The following is a 21,618-nucleotide window of genomic DNA, read 5'->3' on the forward strand; positions in this document are numbered from 1 at the left end:
CCTCTTCCATTAACTGCAACCCTCAAATTGACAGAACCTTCATGGCTACCACAGATAGATCTTATACCTACCACTCAGTTGTTCATTATTCCTTTTCACAGATTGACTATTTCTTTATTTCTGACTGAGAATGTCTATTGTTCGCTAAGAGAAGGCACTGTCATAATTTGCGGCTTATTCCACTGCAACAGGTGAAAGCAGTATTATAAACTCAGTATATAAGCCCTAGGATTGCTAAAGTAAGAGGTCCAAAAAGCCGAAAGAGTTATCATAGACAAACTAATCACACCAAACTTAAAGGATTTTATAATAATGCAAGTAAGCAGGTATTTTCTCCCTGGATGCCAAGCAGGGACGGAACTACTGGCGGTGCAGCTGGTGCGTTGCACCATGGCCCCTGGGGAGTAAGGGGCCTGCAACACCCCCCGACACATCGGGCGATCCGCAGTTCTGGCAGACGTCAGACAGAAGGCTATTGGCGGCTGCTGCCCGTAACCAGTCTGGGATTACCTTGGACCATGCAGCTAGAGAGCAGGGCAGTGACTGAGAAGGGGTGGCACTAGCAGGGTAGCTGAAGATGCAATCATGCTCCTGGAGCCGGATAGTATCATGTATACTAACCCAAAGACTAGGGGGAGAGACGAGGGAGAGCAGCGAGTCTTGACAAAGTGTGAGGTTAGCTGCCAGCATGAGGTAGCATGCAGGAGCCACGGGAGCTGTATACCGAGTTTCAGATCATGGTGGAACCCCACTCAGCTCTCATCAAATGTTAAAAGATATGTTTTATTCTTTCACTTTGTGGGTTGATATAAAATGTATACTGTATGACAGTTAGCTGTGCATTGTGAGAGTATTTCAGTATAGTACAAAGTATGGGGCATTGTAAGATTCACTGGACTAATCAGCCACACAAACCCCTCCCACACAAAGAGATCTTTTCAAATTCTAAATAAATAAGACTGTAATCATGAGCTTCATTAAAAATTCAGTATATAGTGGTACTTTTATTAAAAATCTCTGTTGATTCATTCCCAAAAAGTCTTAATAGTACAGAGGATCTTAAAATTACACTTATAATGGTGATGACAAAGGAACACTCACATGTTTCAAAATAGGTAGAAAACGTATAGTATCTCCAGTCTGTAACACCATAGGAAATTCCAACTTCAAGTGTAGATCAACTCAAACAGAGAAGAATTTACCAAAAATAGTGCAATACTGTATGTATTGACAGAAAATTTTATTCAGACAAAGAAACACTCACATTTAGACAGAATAAAAACCGCTTATATATATGTATCACACCGGAAAGGCAGGATGGGGTTATCGATATAAGATGTAAATAGAAGGAAACCAGTGGTTCCGGATACCAACGTGATCCCTCCTGTAGTTCACGATTCCCCCGTCTCAGCGTTCCATGTGCGGTCACCGGCTCAACGCGTTTTGAATTGCTTGATTCTTCCTCAGGAGCATGGTGAGTAAGCGTCTCCAGGGCTTTAAATACCCCTTCCAATATCCAGAAAATAACTACATTTTCCCGCCTCATCTCCTCCTCGTGGTAACCGGTAGTGCCGTTACCGGAAGTGACGTCACCGGAAGTGCCGTTACTGGAAGTGACGTTACAGGAAGTGTCGTTACCGGACGTCACGTCACGCCCGGTAACGGCACTTCCTGTGACGTCACTTGTGAAGGTGTAGGAGGTTGTCACAGATCAAGCCAGACCACAGTGGAAAGGTGTGTCCAGCAGCGGGGAGGAGACGGCTGTTAGACAGGGAAGGCTGCCTCCCCTGGCGAGCGTTTAACCCCTGGGATGCTGGAGTGTTCCGAGGAACTCCAGTCCCAAGTCACAGGTGGCTTAGTGTGGACGCAGGACTCAGTGACTGGCCACACTTGCTGTCATCCCCAGGGTGTCCCCCAACCCTTAAGAAAAAAAGACTGCATCTCGGCATGCACCACCGCGGTGCGTGTCGCTTACCTGCACCCCTTAGCATCTAGCTGCAGTCTAGGAATCCTCTGGGGTCCCTGCTAGCCAAGACTCCTGAGGCCCGCCAAGAGGCACGGATCAGTACCGGCGTCTCAGCACCAGCGAGGTGATGAAGCGGCCGTGTGAACTTCCACTGGACTGTTCACGCTGACCGCACTTAGAAAAACTTTACATTTTCAGGGCTGTTCGTAACAGCCCCACTGCAATACAGTGACCTGACTCCGGCTGGGCACCAAATGAAACTGAGGAGCCTCCGTCCCCATGTAACTGCATGGTGACCGGATGTCTTCTTCATCACCTATACCCCCCAAGGTTTCCTGTGGACCTTCTATGGACCCCGAAGTAGAAAATAAGTGTACAAAATATTTTATTGAACAAAATATGCCCTCCTCCACCACCATGTCCTTAGGCACCATTGTAAAACTTCCACCAGTGTCAATATATCCACAGTATCAACATATCCCTAGTGGCATTACCCCCCCATCCTCTTATTGGTGATAGATCCCCAGTGACACAACCCCCACGCCACCCAGCAGTGTTCAAAGGCCAACTGTATCAGTACCCCCAAGTGTGACTATATACAGGTTGAGTCTCCCATATCCAAAATACTTGAGACCAGGGGTATTTTGGATATCGGAATATTCCATATTTTAGAATATTTGCATACTGTAATTAAATATCTTGGGAATAGGACCCAAATCTAAGCACAAAATGCATTTGTGTGTTATATACACCTTATATACACAGCCTGCAGATAATTTTATACAATCATTTCAATAATTTTGTGGCTCAAACTAAGTTTGTGTACATACATGAAATTTATTTATGTTTCATATACACCTTATACACAATGCCTGAAGGTATGTTTATACAATATTTTTAATAAGTTTGTGCCTTAAACAAAGTGTGTGTACATTAAACCATCAAAAAGTTTCACTATCTCAGTCATGCTAAAAAAAATTCCGTATTTTGGAATATTTGGATTTGGGAGACTCAACCTGTATGTATATAACTTCCTCCCCCTCAAGGTTCAATAAAACTTTTTGGAGGGCATCACCTCCCGACCAGTGGCAAAAGATCACCCTCCATGCTTTCACACTTCGCATAAGTTGTCTGTTGTGGACATGTAGATGGAGCTTCAGTATTTTCACTATTGCCACTCTGCATCTTATTATATTATGGTGCAGCATAAAGCCAATGTAAATAACTTAATACATTTTAAATAGAAGACACAAAAATAAATTACTGAAAGTCTATTAAACAATCTTTCTACATCATACTTGCCCACTCACCTGGAACTTTAGGAGAGATTCTCCCAGCTCCCTGAAAGTAGGCAGCTCTCCTGCAACCTGCCGTCTGCCACCACTTCTCAGGTAATGTGGGCAGTGAAAGAGTCATGAAGACACAATTTGCTATAAATCACATTATTACGGGCACCACCCTCAGCAATGCAAATCTGGGAATAGTAAAATGACACAAAGGGACAAGGCAGCAATGATGCAAATCGCTTCACCCCACCCCACCACATCCACCTGGACCTCCCATAGAGAGATTTGAGAAAAATGGCAAGTATGATAGTCACAGATAAATTGATTGTATTGTTAAACAAATTTCCATTCATGCGTGCATTAATAAATTGGAAGGCAATCTCAGACAAGACAAAAAAATATTGTAATGTCACTTGTACTGATACAGTCAAAAATGTATTTGGCATAATCTATTTTTAAATGGCAAACAACTGTAATAAAATGCATATCCACCTACTGTACACTAAGCACTACAATCAATAATATATATGGTCTAACTAACGTATGGAACATGCATAATACACAACTCTCAAAAAAAATTTAAGAACCTGGTTTCCATGGATCACACATATTGAGACTGAACCTTCAATAAAAATCAACTAAACTAACTCCCAAATAATGAGTTAGCCAGATAGAGTGACTCCTCTCCCAATAACAATATCCTGCCAAAGACTCTACCCTCTTCCTCTACTACCAGTAACCGCAGTCTTCCCAACAACTCTCTCTTAAAGACAGAAGCCAATGCTCCCTTTGCTCCTCCCGGCAGTATAACAAACAGAACATCCACATTTACACTTTCTTTTATCTACCCCATACCTCACTCACATGAAATTTTCTTAAAAGTCAATAATAAAAATAAAAACAAAGTAAGAGACCATTTGACTTACTCACAAGCCACTGAGGAAGAAAAATGTGTGAAATATGTCTCGATTTAGGGTGATATGCAAGTAGCCCTTCAGGCTTCATGTCATGCATGTTGGGTTACAGCTGACTGCTCACCACTATCTAGATGGTTACTATCAAAAGTTTTGTGAAATTCTTTCCACTTTTTGTAAGAAATAGATTTTATCCTAATACTTTTTTCTGCAGTTTTTTTTGATTCACTGGTACTGTATGGTGGAGACTTAATTCTGGGAGACAACCACCGTGACCTCTGTTATATTCAGAACAGGCAACAGTATTTGACATTATATTTATCTCTAATTTTGTAACAGAACTGATAAATGACATTGATCTAGATATAATATATAGGGCCACATACCGTTAATACAGAGCCCATATGCAGAAGATTTATGTAGTTTTATTGTATTTTAATAGTTCTGCTAAAACAGTTTGAATAGTCTGATACATGTTAAAAACCTGTAAAGGAAAATAACATCTGTTTATCGAAATGAAGAATTACAACTTACCATCATAAATATAATTGGGATTCAGGAGCTGTTCAAAGAGGAACATAGAAAGTATATTAACATTAGTTTCATAATAAAAGAAAAATGTAAATACATCTACACATGTTAAACAAACATGTTAGGTTGACATCAATATATGAATTACAGTTATATTGACTTATGAATCTCTGTCCCTTGCTACCACAAAATTATATATTCATAGTTAAATAAGAGTAGTAGGAAACAAGTTAATGCTAACTATACTTTGCCAAGGCTCCATAGTTCAACAAATACTAAGTAAACTAATTTTACTTTATTATATTTAGCTGTTTTTTTAAGGGGTGGTTCACTGCTTATTTTGTTGAAAACATTTTTTTGTAATAGATCTATGTATCAATTTACATTTTTTTTTTGTTAATGATACAATTATTGCAGTTGTGTCAGTAGTGCCACCTCTATCAGCTCAATGTCAAGCGTGTGCAGAAAGGCCTCGGTGCTTGTCAGAGTGGAGCTAGTAACCTACAAGAGAGTGAGGGCATGATATTACATTTGTCCACTCCTCCAATGTACTATAGGCATCCTGACAATCTTGGGTATCCAAGCAGGTCAACCCCACACCACTGGTTTCCGAGAGAGATTTTATTTGTTAATCCAGGGCTGAGACAGGGAGCTGCCTTTGCTGTTTTTTATCCATTGCATTTCTATCTTTAACTTGCAGTTCACATTTAGCATGATGTTTAATAAGAGGGACATTGCTGGTTTGGTTTTCTTAGCAACTACTGCTCATTGATGAATATTAAAAGTGATAATCGTTTCATACTGTATTTTTTAAAAGTTGCACTTTATTGTTGTCTGCATACTGGTGCTGGGTACCTGTCTCCAACATACAGTATATGCAGTGTTGACATGATGATTAAACTGCCCTATGTATTCCTATTAAATCTAGTAGGGCTGACACTTTGAATATTTCTAAGCTACTGTTGATGAGTTCTTCAGGGATGTTTTTGGAAACAGTCTCAAAATTTTATTACATACACTCACACTATACTCCCATTGTCCCCGATGTTTGGTCCTCTGACAAGAGACAGTAGAATCCTGCTGTTTGAACACTGGGGACTATGTAATAAAATTTTACTTTTTAACAGTGTGTGTGTACTGTGTTTATTTTAATATTTCTATTACAGGAGGACCACAAGCACCAACAGCCCTTAATGCCCTGCATGCTGGCACTTGTAGATCCACAAGTACCAGCATGTGGGGGAGGCATGCTGGGACCTATAGTCCACCTGTAAAAGACAATCATACTTTATATAACATTATTTAACACATGAACTCCGCACCCACCGGCCAGGTGTGCAGAGCATACCACCGGACTTCAGCCCAGGCCTGGGCTATCCAGGAGAGGGGGACCCCTTAATTGGGGATCCCCAGCCTGGGCTGACTAGTGTGGGGTGAGAATGCTTTAGCCGGGGAACCCTGTGAAGCGGTCCCTTGGTTGCGGCATTACACCCCAGCTAGTTAAGCCCAGTGCTGGTTGTAAAAATATGGGGGGATCCCATGCCATTTTTTCCCTGTATTTTTACAATCAGAACTGGGGCCAAGAGCCCAGTGCTGGTCATGAAATACGGGGGACCCCTACGTTTTTTGACCCCTGTATTTTGTGAACCAGCGCTGGCTCAAAGAGCCCAGTGCTGGTTATGCTCAGGAGGGGGGACCCCACGCAGTTTTTTTTTTAAATTTTAACTTTATTTGCTTAGCAGTATAGAAACATGCAGCCTCCATGTATCTCACAGATATGTGCAGGCTGCATGTTCAGGTGTGTTTGACTGCGGGAAACAGTGGTAGGAAACACGATCACATACACCATTGAAAAACATGATTCAGCAAAACATGATTCTTGGCAAATTTGAGAGTTTCAGCTGAAAAAAAGTCCCCCGTGTTCCTGCAATACTGGGTGTATTTAAACTTCTTGGACCAGACACGATTCTTAGTAAATTCACCCCTTAATCTCTAGATTCCCCTTTTTTATATTATGTAAATTTGTGACTTTTTCATTGCTTTGTTCATTATTAATGTTTTTACTACTGCAACTTCATGACTGACTGACCAGACATCTGGATCTGTAATATTTCCATATGGATTGTTAAGTGCAATATTATTTACATTGTACTTAAATGTTTCAAACAGGTAAGGAAGGTAACCAGAGATTTGCTATCCACAAATAATATTTAATACTTTTGGACTGTTAAGGATACCATTGATTTTTGTGATTTTGTTTATGGCATACAATATACTTTCACAATTCAGTTGTATTTAAATAGACTAAAGTTTTCTTAGACACAAACACCTTTTATGAAAGCCTGCATGTCATAATGGCTACATCTGACCTGTAATTCACTGGTTGGTCAGCTTGGATGCATATTGTTTGGTTAAATAATTGTGTTATGTCTGTACTTTCTCAGCAGAATATTAATTTATTCTCATACTCAACAGTATTAGAGAGTATGAAAATGTTAAGTTTAGTGTGCACACTAACACGTCACATTTACCTTCACAGATACTTTATGGACTTGTCCTTCTGAAGATTTTCGATAAGTATTTTCCTTTTTGCCTTCTTTAAGTTGGTTTTCTGATTTCTTTTGTAATTTTAGTGCTGTATGCCAAGATGACTTTTTTCTGGAGTGATCAATACAATATGTTGTTAAAATTACTAATAACTGTATCAACAGATATGACAACTACTAGTTAATATTTGTTAACAAGAGACTTCTTTATGTCTATGCATTTTATAAAATAACTTTTACCACATCATCCACAATTAGAAATTAAACTGTCTCCCAGCTACAGTATATTACATAATACATGGAAATCATCCAGCCCTAATATAGAAACATAGAATTTGACGGCAGATAAGAACCACTTGGCCCATCTAGTCTGCCCCTTTTCATTTATCCTTTTGGCAACTTCAACCCTACTTGCTCCTTACATCTCTCTTAAGGACATTCTTATGCCTATCCCAAGCGTGTTTAAATTGTTCCACCATCTTAGCTTCAACCACATCTGATGGTAGGGTATTCCACTTATCCACTACCCTTTCTGTGAAGTAGTTTTTCCTCAAATTTCCACTGAGCCTACCTCCTCCAGTCTCAGTGCATGTCCTCGTGTTCTTGTAGATCTCTTCCTTTGAAGAATGCTTCCCTCCTGTACCTTATTAAAACCCTTGATGTATTTGAAAGTTTCTATCATGTTCCCCCTTTCCCTTTTCTGTTCCAAACTATACATATTATATACACCATTTTAGTTACCCTGCTTTGTATCGTCTCTAATGTGTCTACATCCTTCTGGAAATATGACCTCCAGAACTGAACACAGAATTCTACATGAGGCCGTACCAAAGACCTATACAGTGGCATTATCACTTCTTTTTTCCTGCTACTGATTCCTTTCGCTATGCAACCAAGCATCTGACTTGCCTTCCTCAATGCTTTGGTGCATTGCTGGCCTGCCTTCAAGTCATCTGAAATGGTGACTCCTAAATCCCTTTCCCTCCTCTGTATTTTCCATTATAGTGTCCTTGATACTATATTTAGCCTTGAGGTTATTGAGACCCAAGTGCATGATTTTGCATTTTTTTACATTATACTGTAGTTGCCATGTTCTTGCCCATGCCTTTAGTCTACCCAGATCCTCGGTCATTTGTTTTACCCCTCCTGGTGTGTCTACCCTGTTGCATACTTTTGTGTCATCTGCAAAAAGGCATACTTTCCCTTCAATACCATTTGTAATATCACCAACATAGATATTAAAAGCACTGGCCCAAGTACAGATCCCTGGGGAACTTCACTGGTATCCTTTCCCTCCCGTGAATACACTCCATTTACTACAACTCTCCATTTCCTATCCTACAACGGAGATCTTATCCATTCAACAGTCATAGAATCCAATCCCAAGCTTTCCAGTTTGTTTATCATTCTGGTCAGGACAGTGTCTTACTAAAGTCTAAATAAGCTACATCTACGGCCCCCCCTTGATCAATTACTTTTGTCACCCAGTCAAAAAAGTCAATAAGATTTGTTTGGCATGATCTACCGTGAGTAAATCCATGCTGTTTGGGACCATGTAAATTGCTAGATTTGAGATATTCCACCACTCTTTCTTTTAATAGTGTATCCATTATTTTTCCCACTACTGATGAAAGGCTCACTGGTCTGTAGTTATTTGCTATGCAATGTTTAAAAGTTTATTATATGTAAAAATTAACTAATATGTATAAAAAAAATTATAAACACAACAATAAGGCAGGGAAACCTCACCACTAGTTAACAATCACTGAAATACTGATATAAAATAATGGACAGAAATAGAACGGACAAGGTAACAGAAATGTATCTAAATTCAAGGTCTGAGACTAAAGAATCATCAGGATCATCCTAGGGTAATGACAGGCAGATCATTATCAGTGTCAAGGAACAAGCGAATCCAACACCAGGAATCAGAACTGATGAGAAGCACAGCCAAAACCTACTGAGCAGGAAGTTATAAAAGGAAGAAACTTTGTTATTTTCCTGATTGTAGAAGGCAAGGATGTTAATATAATCTTTCTATATATAAATCTATAAATATAAAGCATAAAAAATGATGTCATGTTGGAATTTAGTGACAGTACCCCTCTCCTCCGTGTCAGTTATATTATTTCCAGAGAGTTCCAGCATAACACACACCTACAGTCACAAAACAATTCTGTTGTGTCCCATACTTGCTCATCATATACCACATCACGATGAAAACAAAGACAATCCTGAAAATCACCCAATCGCAATATCACAACCAAAAATGTATAAGTATATATGTGTATAGAAGGAAGGAATAAGACACACAGGGATGCACAGGATACATACAAAAATAAAAAGCGAAGGTGTCCATAAAAGTAAAAGAAAATAGCAAAGATGAAAAGAAAAAAGGTAATGCTTTGAATAATGTATATATTATAAAATCGAGCGCTGACAAGAGAAATGGAAAGATGAAGTGGATGAAAGAGAAGGAGTAAGAGTAGGAGTGAGAGAAGGAAAAAAAAAAAAAAGAGTGGAGAGAAGAGGAGGAGAAATAAAGAGTGAGAAAGAGGATCTATCCAGTGCCGAAGACAACATCTATTATTTTATAATTTCATAAAAAAGGATAGTCAAATTTAAAGATAAACTGTAAACCTACTTTATTGAAAAAAATGTGTACTCAATGTTGCAAAGAGAAAGAAAAATGTATACAATTACATTGTGGAGGGAGAATAGTTTTTTGAGAGTACAGTAAACTGACCAAAGGAGTGAAATACTGTCACAACTCTCGGATGGATTATGGATGCGGCCCGTATTTAGGGAATTGGCTAGACCTATGCCTGAGGCGCGGAGTCTAATGTGCCGGCGGTATTCACCAGGGACCCTGGCAAGAAGGTATGGACTTGGCTGCGTTCGACACACAGGTCGCGGCCCTCAGGATAGGTTCCCTTATACAGGTGCTGGTAAATTCTGGACACAGTGGAGGAGACGTATAGCTTAGTCGACAGGCCGGGTCAGAACCAAACTGACTAAACGGTACCAGGGAGCAGACGAAAGCAGGTCACAGGGAGTAGCCGAAGTCAAAACCAGATATCAGATGCAGTACCAGGGGTCAGGCAAAATCAGGGTCACAAACAAAGCCAAAGGTCAGAATCAGGTAACAGAGTAACACAGGAATGCTGGAGTATGGTGAATGATGAATGGGCAGCACAGACAGAGGCGTTACTGCCTCACAGCACTGAGGTTGTGGGTTCAATTCCCACCACGGCCCTACCTGTGTGGAGTTTGTATATTTTCCCTGTGCTTGCGTGGGTTTCCTCCCACACTCCAAAAATATATACTGGTAGGTTAATTGGCTCCCAGCAAAAATTAACCCTAGTGTGTATGTGTGTGAGCATGTGATGGGGAACATCGATTGTAAGCTCCACTGGGGCAGGGACTGATGTGAATGGCCAACTATACTCTGTAAAGCGCTGCAGAATATGTGTGCGCTATATAAATAACTGGTAATAATAATAATAATGAGCCTATACTCTGGCACCTGTCTGGTGCCAAAGACTCCCTCTTATAGGGAGAAGTCCAATTCTCGCGCCAAACGTGACTGCACTCTCCGCCCGCTACCGAAGGTTCCAGTGCTACTGGACCCGTTAAGTACAAGCCTGTGACAAATACATAAGTTCTTGACTAAGTATAGAGGGTCTAATACTAAAGGTGAATATTGCAAACATGTAGCCACACAATACAAAGGCAAGAACACTTCTTGTAGGAATTGAAAAAAAAAAAGAAGTTTAAATGGTTTCTTAACATTTATTTATATACCACCAAAATCTTCCACATTGCTTTACAAATGGGAACAACCACAGTAATACAATAAAAGTGAGTAATAAGAGACTGACATATGAAGGACCTGCACTCAAGCTTACAGTCAGGTGCATAAATATTGGGACATTGACAGAATTTTCATAATTTGGCCTCTATTTTTGGCCCCTTAAAAAGTGGGAGGCACATATAGAAACCGTTGTAATTCCTACACCGTTCACCTGATTTGGATGTAATTACCCTCAAATTAAATCTGAAAGTCTGCAGTTAAAGCACATCTTGTTTGTTTCATTTCAAAGCCATTGTGGTGGTGAATAGAGGCCAAAATATGAAAATTCTGTCAATGTCCCAATATTTATGCACCTGACTCTGGCCCTCGTTCAGAGCCGTACGCTCTGAGCAGAGCGCACGCTCTGAATGAGGGCCGGCCTCCATTTTCATGGAGCGTCCTCCTGGACGCTCGTATAGCTGTGGGTCACCACCCACAGGCTATACGAGCGTGCATTGTGATGGTCGCGATGGTCGAGACCATCGCGACCATCGAATTTGCGAGCCGGAGCCTGCGGTTGAGGTTTTCAACCGCAAGCTCCAGAGTGATTTTGGCTCTATCAGAGCCAAAATCACTCCCACTGACATCACTAGTGATGTCAGTGGGCCGACTTCTGACGGGAGGCGTTCCCGTGGGAACGCCCCCGTCAGGGAGGCACGCCCCCGGCACGCCCACCAAAGGGGGCGTGCTGTCAATCAACATTGACAGCACGCCCCCTTTGATCGGACACAACGAGCGAAGGACTTTCCTTCGCTCGTCGCGTCTGGCGCATGCGCACGACGGAGCTCCCTCCGTCGTGCGCATGCTCAGTCCATAACATCGACCCACTTGCGAGCGGACAGCCGCTCGCGAGTGGGTCTGAATCAGGCCCTCTATATGTATAGGAAAACAAGCATTTGATACACAAAGTTTTTTGGAGGGTCAGAGGGTTGTTTACATATAAAAAGAGACTACTTGTAAGTTTAATATGCGTAGAGGGGTTGTGATCACCAAGGTAGTTTAGGAACTTGATAAGCTTGCCTGAAGAGCTGAGTTTTAAAGCATTAAGGATAGAAAAAAAACTAATGTTCTGTGAGAGTGAATTCCAAGGAGAAAGATGCAACTTAAAAAAGTCCTTTAACTAGTAGGTAATGCATTTAGAAGAGAATGTAGATGAGAGATGTTGGTTTTGTCTAGAGCAGATGGGTTGAGTTGTGAGATAGAAGAAACAATCACAAAATAGGTATTGTAGGACCTGTTGCCCAAAATTAGTACACAGTGTAACTAAATGGGGACACCTGGAGATACAGAAAGATGTGGTTGGAGCTAAAACGGTGGAACAATTTAAACACGCTTGGGATAGGCATAAGAATATCCTTAAGAGAGACGTAAGAAATAAATAGGGTTGAAGTTGCCTAAAGGACACATGAAAAGGGGCAGACTAGATGGGCCAAGTGGTTCTTATCTGCCATCAAATTCTATGTTACTAGTTTGAGGAGCAGCGGAACAACAAGCATGGAGGCAGCCAAAAGCATTAAGCCAAAAGTTGGCACACAATAAAAATATTTTCACTATGCAGAATTACTAAGACATGAGAATAAACTTGCAATAACGATGACTACTGGAACAAGATTCCTTTACATAAGGCCAGCATTTCTGACATAATCTGCTGATATTACTACAGAAGTTTATATAGCATGTCCAATGCTACTGAGCACTGGGACAGACAGAAGCAGTGATTTAAAGGGTGCTGGCGGGCTTTGAGCTGTGAATAGCCATGAATCATAGTGCTAGGCAAGCAGCTGAAATCTGCCTTTCCAGACCTTGTAAATGTAGCATAGTCAGCTGCAATACAAAGCTACTGTTCGTAATAGTGTATCCCTCTTCCCATGAAGACTACCAGGTGCTCCTGGATTAATAGGGTATTAATAGGAAAAGGCTTGAATACATTTGGTGGCACTGATCAATCACGTGTTTGTTGCTCAAAACTAAAGCCTTTCTATTTAACAAAAGTTGAGCATGACAATGGAATACATGGTAATCTTTTCCATAACATATATCTCTTGTCCATTGTCCTTAATACGTTATGTAATAGCATGATTTTATGTGAGAGATATGGAAGCCAGAAAAGATTTGTGGCATTTTTCATTAGATAGCTATGAAATAGCTTGAACAATAAATGGCCATACAAAGCTATCTACTAATGTAGATGAAGACTGTTTTAAGTTAAAAAATTTAGGGTACAGCTAGAACATTTTGTAGTTGATTTTTGATGTCTGTCTGCTTGAATGTTGACTCTCTTTTGAGCTTCTTGTTTTCACGTGAATATAGTAGTGATGCTACTCAATCTATTCAAAGGAGAACCCCAATGGCTGGAAAGCAGGGATGGAACTTAGAATGTAGTAACAATAATAAGTAAAAAAGCATAGACAGAGCATATACTTATTCACCAAGAATATTTAACATTGTATCTGGTTCTATAGATAATCAGAAGTTAATAACAATTGCAGAACAGAATGGTACTAGTACTATATAAAGAATAATCAAAAGGTACTTTGGAATTGATGAATTGTTTGGATAAGGCATCTGTTTTGCCTTTACGGATGCCAAGTCAAAGGCCTGTATTCAATTAGCCACGATAATTTCGCCGCTGGCAGAATCTAGTTTTCGCCTACATCACGTATTTTGGACGCGGAAACTCATCGGGCGCCCGTCCGCTATTTGCTCTATTCAATTCCAAAGGACGCGAAAACTGCAACCGCCTTGGAACAGGCGGAAAGTGCTGTCAGAAATGGGAAATCAGCCTGAACCCCCCAAAAAGGTGCACTAACATTGGGCATCAATGTAGATGTCTCCGAATAGGCTTAATAAAGCTGTTTGTGGTTCTTAAGTTGTTTCAAAAGCTTCTAATTAGCGTCTTTGCACAACTGGTGAAGAATGGCATAAAGCATTATTTTTTTTGTGAAAATAAGTAGTCCTGTCAAATTTTGAGTACTTCAAAATGGGTGCTAGCATTTTTTAAAGTCTGTAAAGTGAAGATAAAAATACTGTTAAAACCCCACCTGTTGCAAGCACCTGCAACCAAAAAAACACCTCACCCCTACTTGCAGACCCCCCAAAAGTCTATTTCGCTACTTTTTGTGTTTGTCCCCCAACTTTGAACTTTTTCGCTCCCTTATTCAAAGTAATTTTTTGGCGTATCCCTCGCTTCTTTTTAATTTTTTTACGCAGTTATCCTTTGGGGGGCTGTTTCAAGGGTGCTGAGTGATTTTCTGGTGTTTGCACCCCTAAATCCCAATTCTGCATTTTTTTCCGCCTGCTTTCATAGGCGAATCTTTTCCGCCTATTAAATTGCATTGACTTTCCAAGTACGCGAAAAGTCTTTGCAATTGAATATGGCGAAAAGTTTCCACCTGGCGAAAGGACGTCATCCGCAATACTATTCCTCGGATTCCGACTTTTCGCGGGTAATTGAATACGGGCCTAAATGCCAGGACAAAATGGAATCGGGAGAAAAAAAGACTTGAATAAAGGCTTGTCGAGAATTAAGTCATTTTGGTATTTTTAAATATTCAAGTTTTCTGTGATATGCGAAAATAGTGATTGGGGAGCTATAACGTCTGAAAAGATGGCAACATTCTTACAAAGCTAAATAGATGGGCAACAATTCACATTCACCAAGGGTATAGTGTTGATAAGTAATTTTTTTATAATAATAAGCACAAGGATGTATTAGGTGTCTCTGTGACAATATTGCCAACCACTGCAATCCCTGATATGTTTTAGATCTTGAGGCACTGGTTAATCTTGAAGGGACCCGGTCTGGTTAGGGTCCATACTGAGACCTTGTGAGGGTACAATGTACCCAAAGAATTCTACTGTATGCTCTCCACCTCAAAAATACATTTTCCCAACTATTATACAAATTCTGAATGCTTAGGCAGTCTAGAACCATTTTGACATGTGTCTGATGTCCGCATGGATCTTGAGTGTAAATTAAGATACTGTGAAGTAGATACCAACAAAGTGGTCAAAGATGTCCCAGAAAAAAATTGTTTAATAAAAATTGGAAGGTTGTAGAGGCATTAGCTAAGACAAAGGGCATTACAAAATATTCGTAAAGTTCATAATGGGACTGAAAAGATGTGTTCTAGTCAACTCCGGGACAAATACAAACTAGATTGTAGGTCCCTTTTAGGACTAATTTGAAAAGTTCCGGAAATAAATGTAGAGGATTATCGCTATGTATTGCATATTCAAGCCCTATAATAAACATGTTTACAGTCTTCAAGGAGTACTGTGGAGGAAAATTTGATCAAAGTACAAAATAAATTGTCTACACTATACTCCTTAACATTGACTAGCTCAGGTTCAGAGAGGTAATAGATGCAGCTGAATGGAATAGAGGGCCCAGAAATTAAGGGTTTGATTCCGAGATTTATGCTAATGTAATGGCAATCTCTCACAGATCGAATGCCAATGTCTTCCAAAGCACATCCGATCGATGATGTAAAACAGAGTAAACATCGGTAATATCGACACACATCGAGCAGTCACGCAGCATGTAAGTCAAGTCTGACCAGCTGCAAAGACTGCAGCTCTCCTGACATGCAGAGAACTCTCATGCTGTGAAGATTACAATGGCTAATTCATGCATGCCCATGAAAGGGTGTTTAAATGGTCAAACACGCCTTCATTTTCTAAACCTCCCCCCGTTACCACCATCAAATGCTGACTATCTGTCACTGACTTTGCAAGTGGTTCCTCTGTACAAGCGTAATTTCAATGCAATCGCTGCGCATGCGCAATGGCAAACAATCACTCGATCTGCGTAAATGTTGGCTTTGCAAAAATCTCTGAATCAGGCCCTAAGTCTGTAGGGCAATTGGATAGGTAATGCAGAGGGAAGGTTTCAGCCTGCTTTAACTTTCATGTAGTCTAAGTAAGCCATAGGTATGACTGTCTTTGTATTAGTATTTGTAATACGGTTAAGATGTACTCTGCTGAAATCAGAACAAAAGGTAATTTCTTTGTTTTACCAGTAGTCTGTGCATTGTGCTTGACTAACCATAGCAGAACAAGGACAATTGGAATATTGGGAGACAAAATGATATCTAAAGTAAGTTTTCCTGACAATTCTGGGAAAAATTATACTATTAGCGGTATGGTGTCCTTTATCACGGGTCCAGAGGTGGTAGGAGTAGGCTAGAGTTTCACCTTTCAATAATAATGAATCCCATCTGTAATGAACTAGAGCAAGTATGTGGAGGCTTTTGAAAGACGAAGTAACACTGGGCCTGATTCAGCTTTGTGAATAGAGTGAGAGAGAGCACGTAACTGTGAACCAGGACAAACCATGTTGCAATGCAAGGGGTGCAAATACACACATTTTATTTTGCATGTAGGATAAATACTGGCTGCTTTTGCATGTAGCCCACAAATATTGCACAGCTTTATTTTTACACTACAATTTACATGTCAATTTGGACACCTCCCTCCCAAATCTAAATCTCTCTGCACATTTTACATCTGCTCCATCTGCAGTGCCACATGGTTTCACCAAGATGATCAGGTACATGCTGTTTCTCAATCTATTCTCAATGCTGAATCAGGCCCACTGAGCCATACATTTTCTGTATGGAGAATTATCTCTGTCAAACTTTCCTGGTAACTTTATCAGAGGTTCAGGTTCTTGGAGCAGGTTGAGGGTTACCAGGTTGTGGCAATGGTGCACAATGCAACACAACTTTGGCTGCTTCTAGTTAATCTATTCATCATTGCATAACACTAAGCTGTGCCTTCAAGGCTTGGATGGCTTCACTCCAGAGCCGTAACTAGACTTTTTGGTGCCCTGTGCCAGAAAGAGCATTGGCGCTCCCCCCCATTTTTTAAATAGGAACATAACACCTACAAAATGGGCATGGCTTCATGGGGGAGGGCCAGAGATACTCCTGGGGGCAGCCAGGAGATGCTGGGGATAAAAGAAGAGGGAGCTAGAAGTGAGAATAATAATAATCAGAAAAATTGACAGGCCTAAACAGCACCCCCTGCCCTGCAGTGCCCTGTGCCATGGCACAGGTCACACTACCCTAGTTACGGCCCTGCTTCACTCAATGTGGCTTCAGAGTGGCTGCAGTGAAATAAATGAAATATAGGTTCGGTTATTCTTTTACAAAATAGGTATTATAGTACCTGCTGCCCAAATACGTATTTTCGTGCCTGGAGGCAATGCACTCTCAGGAGATTGGCATGGAGCGTACAGAAATCCTCAGCAGTATTTAGCTTGAGAGGGTTATTAGCTAACAGCATGAAATCCTTGCCACAATTCAATACACAGTGTATCAGCCCAGTCGAGAGCATATGAAGTAAATGGAAATACCTGGATATACAAGTATGAGGAGCAGCAGAATACCAGGCAAGGATACAGCCAAAAGCATTAAGCCAAGAGTCTGTACACAATGAGTTTGCATGCACTTCAGAGGTACAGATGTGTCCTCATACATCTAGATACCCGCGCCTTAAACAGTCCTTCTAGTCGCGCCATGTCTCAGTAGCGCCAAGCATCTTTTCATGTGTCTTTTTACCTTTGTGCGTTTTATTTGCACAGCGATGTGAATAGGATGCACAAGCAGCTTCTACTGATTAAAATATGCAGAAAACCTATATTCTGTGTGCAACTGCCGATGTAACTGCATATGAAACGCTACAATAGTGTCACAGATGCAATATAGCATTTTGCATGAAAATACACCCGCAGTTGCACACAGAATATAGGCATGCCACATATTGTAATCAGCAGGAACTGCTTGTGCGTCCCATTTGCATAGAATAAGACGCATTGGACGGTAAACAGTTGCACGAAGACGCTTTGCGTTACCGAGTCACAGAGAACTCACGCGTTATGTGTAATACGACCGCTCTTCTTAAATATCTAAGTCAATGGTTCCCAAACTATTTTGTATCAAGGCGCCCTAGTGTATCAGCATTGTTTCACGGCATCGCTAAGCCAAAAGTTTGTTATTGAAGAATTCAGAAAAAGATGTAGTAAAGTGAAATAAATTGTGCTTACCTGTCATTCTTAGGCTCAGTTATTGGGTGGAGGACAGGTTTGCGCTTCTGTTTGTAATTTGATTTGATGCTGGACCACCAACCTGAGGCACCCCTGGAAGTATCCCGAGGCACTCCAGGGTGCCACGGCGCACAGTTTGGGAACCACTGGTCTAAGATAAATTAATTTTATTTGAATGTATTTTAAGTGTTTTGGCAAAGTACCTCTATTCTCAACTAAAAAAACTCATACATGTATGAGCATTTTACGTAAGAAAATTCAGGCTACTGTAGGAAACGAATTCAACCTAATTTTTCACTGTCTGAAAATTAAAATACCCGAGATAAAAAAAGATTAAAAAAAGGAAATTTGGCCATAGCTAAAAGTACATACAGTTGCACTTTTGTGTTATATCCAGTGCTCCTTTATGTTTGATGAAATGTTAATCACACCTGAAATGTGTAGAATATTGTTGTTAGTAATGTGATAAAGAGTTCCCTGTCTACAGAAAGGGTTGCTGTACACTAAAGCAAACATTTTTATTTATTAGGTTATATAGTGCACATAAATTCTGCAAAGCTTAACAGAGATTATATAAGTCATATACAACAGTGCCAAGGGGAGCTAACTATAAAGCCCCCTACAACATGGGCACACACAACCAGTATGTTTTTGGATCAGAGTACCAGGAGCAAATCCATGCAAACAGGAGAAGATCAAAATTCCACACAGATTAAATGAAACCCATGACCCTATTGCTGTAAGGCAGCAATACTGTCTGTCCTGGCGGGATGTAGTTATGAGACCGGCTAGGCCGTCGGTCTCAATACCAATAGGGGACTCCCGACAAGGGACTTAAGAAAGACGTTGAAATACCGACGCCTATCTTAATCCTGATGCCGGAATGCCGAAGGACGCCAGCCTAAACAAGGCAAGTCTGGGGCCCCCTTAGTGTTTGCCACGCGAGGGGATAGGGTTAGTGAGCATAGAGTGGTTAGGTTTTTTTGGGGGGAGGTTAGGGTTAGGCACCACTGGGGGAGGGTGGTTAGGCACGAAGGGGGAGGGCTAGGTTTACGTTCTAATGGGGAGGGTTAGGGTGCGGGGTGGGTTAGGCTACAAAAAGGGAGGGTTAGGACGGGAAGGGGGGAGGGGAAGTATACTTACCCGTCCCCTGTCGGGATACCAACCGTCTGTCTGACTCTTATTGGCTGGAGTGCTAAAACAAACACACCACCGCTGTGTTTGTTTTAATGTAGTGTAGTGCCGCGGACCACATGTGCCCTGGACTGCGGCCTCACTCCCAGTCAGTCACTTTACATGCCTGATAATTGTCATTCTCTAAAGCCAGCAGTACCTACAGCCCCTTCTCTGTGCTTTATTAATAATGGTTAGTTATTAATGGGCAACTATTTGTAACGTTTCATTTGTGAACTAAGGCTAAATCAGTGGAGTCGATAGTGCTAAGATAGTACGTGGCCTTTACTTCCATTACATTCTCTTTCATCAAAAATCCAACCAAGTTTGCTCTATCATCATAATCATTCACCAGAGAACCAATCTTAAAGTTTCACCGCACTGCATACACACACTATATACTCACAGTATCCACTGAGTTGCAGATATTAAATCACCAGAAGAGGATTGAAAACAAATTTCACCTAAATGTCGTAAACTGCTTTACAGATAGATGATGTATGGGTGAGACTCTAAGGAAGAGATACGTTCAGTATCCCAGCACAGGGGATGCTGACGCTTAGAAATACCGGCGCCAGAATCCTGACACCTGTCAGAATCCAAGCTCCGGCATTCCATCGGTAAGTAGCTGGGTTGGGGGGAGGATAAGGCACTAGGGGGAGGGTAAGGGTTATCATCATCACCATAATTTATTTCTATGCTTCCGCAGTGCCTTACAAAGTACAGAAACAAATAGGTGACCAGTGACTTACAGCACAATACAATACAATACAATGCAGGACAAGGACATGGATAATATACATTGCTACATTAGCGACCACAACACCCACATAAGCAGCAGAGCATAAGCAACCAAGTGGTAGGTGCCCTAGTGGGGAGTAAGAAGTAGATGAAAGTAAAGTAAGGAGAAGCACAAGAGGGCCCTGCTCATAAGAGCTTACATTCTAACAGAGAGGGGCAGACAAACAGGTGTGACACAGATGGGGTAGACGGGGAGGAAGGAACATGTAGTTGCAAGTTAGGATGAGAGCTGGAAGGCTTTAATGAAGTAGTGGGTTTTGAAAGCCCGTTAGAATGATTGTAGAGAGGTAGAGTGTCTGATGGGGAGAGGGAGAGAGTTCCAAAGGTGGGGAGCAGCACGGGCAAAATCTTGGAGGCGGAAGCAGGAGGACATAATCAGTTGGCATGAGGGGCGGCGAGCATTAGTTGAACGAAGAGGGCGGACAGGAGAGTGAAGGGAGATGATATCAGATGTAAATATGAGAAGATTGGGTAAGGGCTTTGTAAGCGAGCATAAGAACCTTGAATTGGTTTCTGAAAGGGCAGGGGAGCCAGTGGAGGGCTTGTAGGAGAGGGGAGGCATTTGGAGAGGAAGATGAGCTGAGCAGCAGCACTGAACAAAACCTTGGGGACCACCTACTGTAAGAGGCTGTGGGGGGATGGGGGGTGGGGAAGAGGAGTCATGAGAGGAAACAGAGGATTGGTCACAGAGGTAGGAGCACACCCAGAAGAGGGCAGTGTCACGTAGACCAAGGGAGTGAAGGAATTGCAGCAGGAGAGGGTGGTCCAGTGTCAAAAGCAGCAGAGAGGTCAAGGAGAATGAGCAGGGAGTAGTGGCTCTTGGATTTGGCAGCTTGAAGGAGGTCGTGGCTGACTTTCGTGAGGGCAGTTTCAGTGGAGTGTAGAGAACGGAAACCAGACTGACAAGGGTCAAGGAAGGAGTGGGAGGAAAGAAAGGTGGTAGGGTGGCTGCAAACAACATGCTCAAGGAGTTTGGAGGCAAAAGTGAGGGAAGAGATGGGTCAGTAGTTTAGAGAGAATGTTAGGCTCAAGGGTAATAATGGGGGAAGACTAGGGCATGCTTGAATGTAGAAGGGACTGTGCCTGATGAGGAGAGATTAAGGAGGCAGGCAAGATGGGAGCAGGCAGGAGAAAGGTAGAGGAGGAGGCGGGAGGGGATAGGGTCAAGGGGGTTGGTGGAAAGGGAGGAGAACCGGAAGAGGGCCATGACTTCCTCTCCAGATACAAGGGAGAAGGTTGTCAGAGTCGATAAAATGGATGGGGAGGGATGAACCGGGAAAGGAGGAGGTGGAGAGCTAGTGGACTGGTTGGATATGATGTCCGGACGTATGGAATCAAATTTAGATGTAAAGTAGGTAGCAAAGTCACGGGCAGAGAGCGATGAGGGGAGACTAGGAGGGAGTTGAAGGTGGTGAAGAGACGCTGGGGATATGAGGACTGGGAGATGAGGTTCTTGAAACATGACTGTTTTGAGAGGGAAAGGGCAGCACTGTAGGATGA

At 41.6% G+C, this 21,618-nt stretch overlaps 1 protein-coding gene across 3 annotated transcripts in view; it reads right to left on the reverse strand.

Moving 5' to 3' along the window:
• Positions 1 to 21,618, reverse strand: part of TRIO (trio Rho guanine nucleotide exchange factor) — a 496,865-nt gene that overhangs the window by 17,308 nt on the left and 457,939 nt on the right. The window contains exons 50-52 of one of the 3 annotated variants that reach the window (XR_015869672.1): positions 7,229 to 7,355; positions 4,701 to 4,728; positions 3,277 to 3,440 (exon numbers count right to left, since the gene is read on the reverse strand). Coding sequence is in view for 1 of the 3 variants with exons in the window: in XM_088445727.1 (XP_088301853.1) it covers positions 4,701 to 4,728; positions 7,229 to 7,355 (155 nt within the window). In the remaining 2 variants the exon portion in view is untranslated. Of the gene's footprint in view, positions 1 to 3,276; positions 3,441 to 4,700; positions 4,729 to 7,228; positions 7,356 to 21,618 lie in introns of those variants that run through there. The other 2 variants (XM_088445727.1, XR_015869673.1) reach the window with 2 other exon arrangements.

The sequence above is a fragment of the Taudactylus pleione genome, unplaced genomic scaffold (genome assembly GCF_031769625.1).
Source record: "Taudactylus pleione unplaced genomic scaffold, aTauple2 ptg000386l, whole genome shotgun sequence".
Taxonomy (NCBI): Eukaryota; Metazoa; Chordata; class Amphibia; order Anura; family Myobatrachidae; genus Taudactylus; species Taudactylus pleione.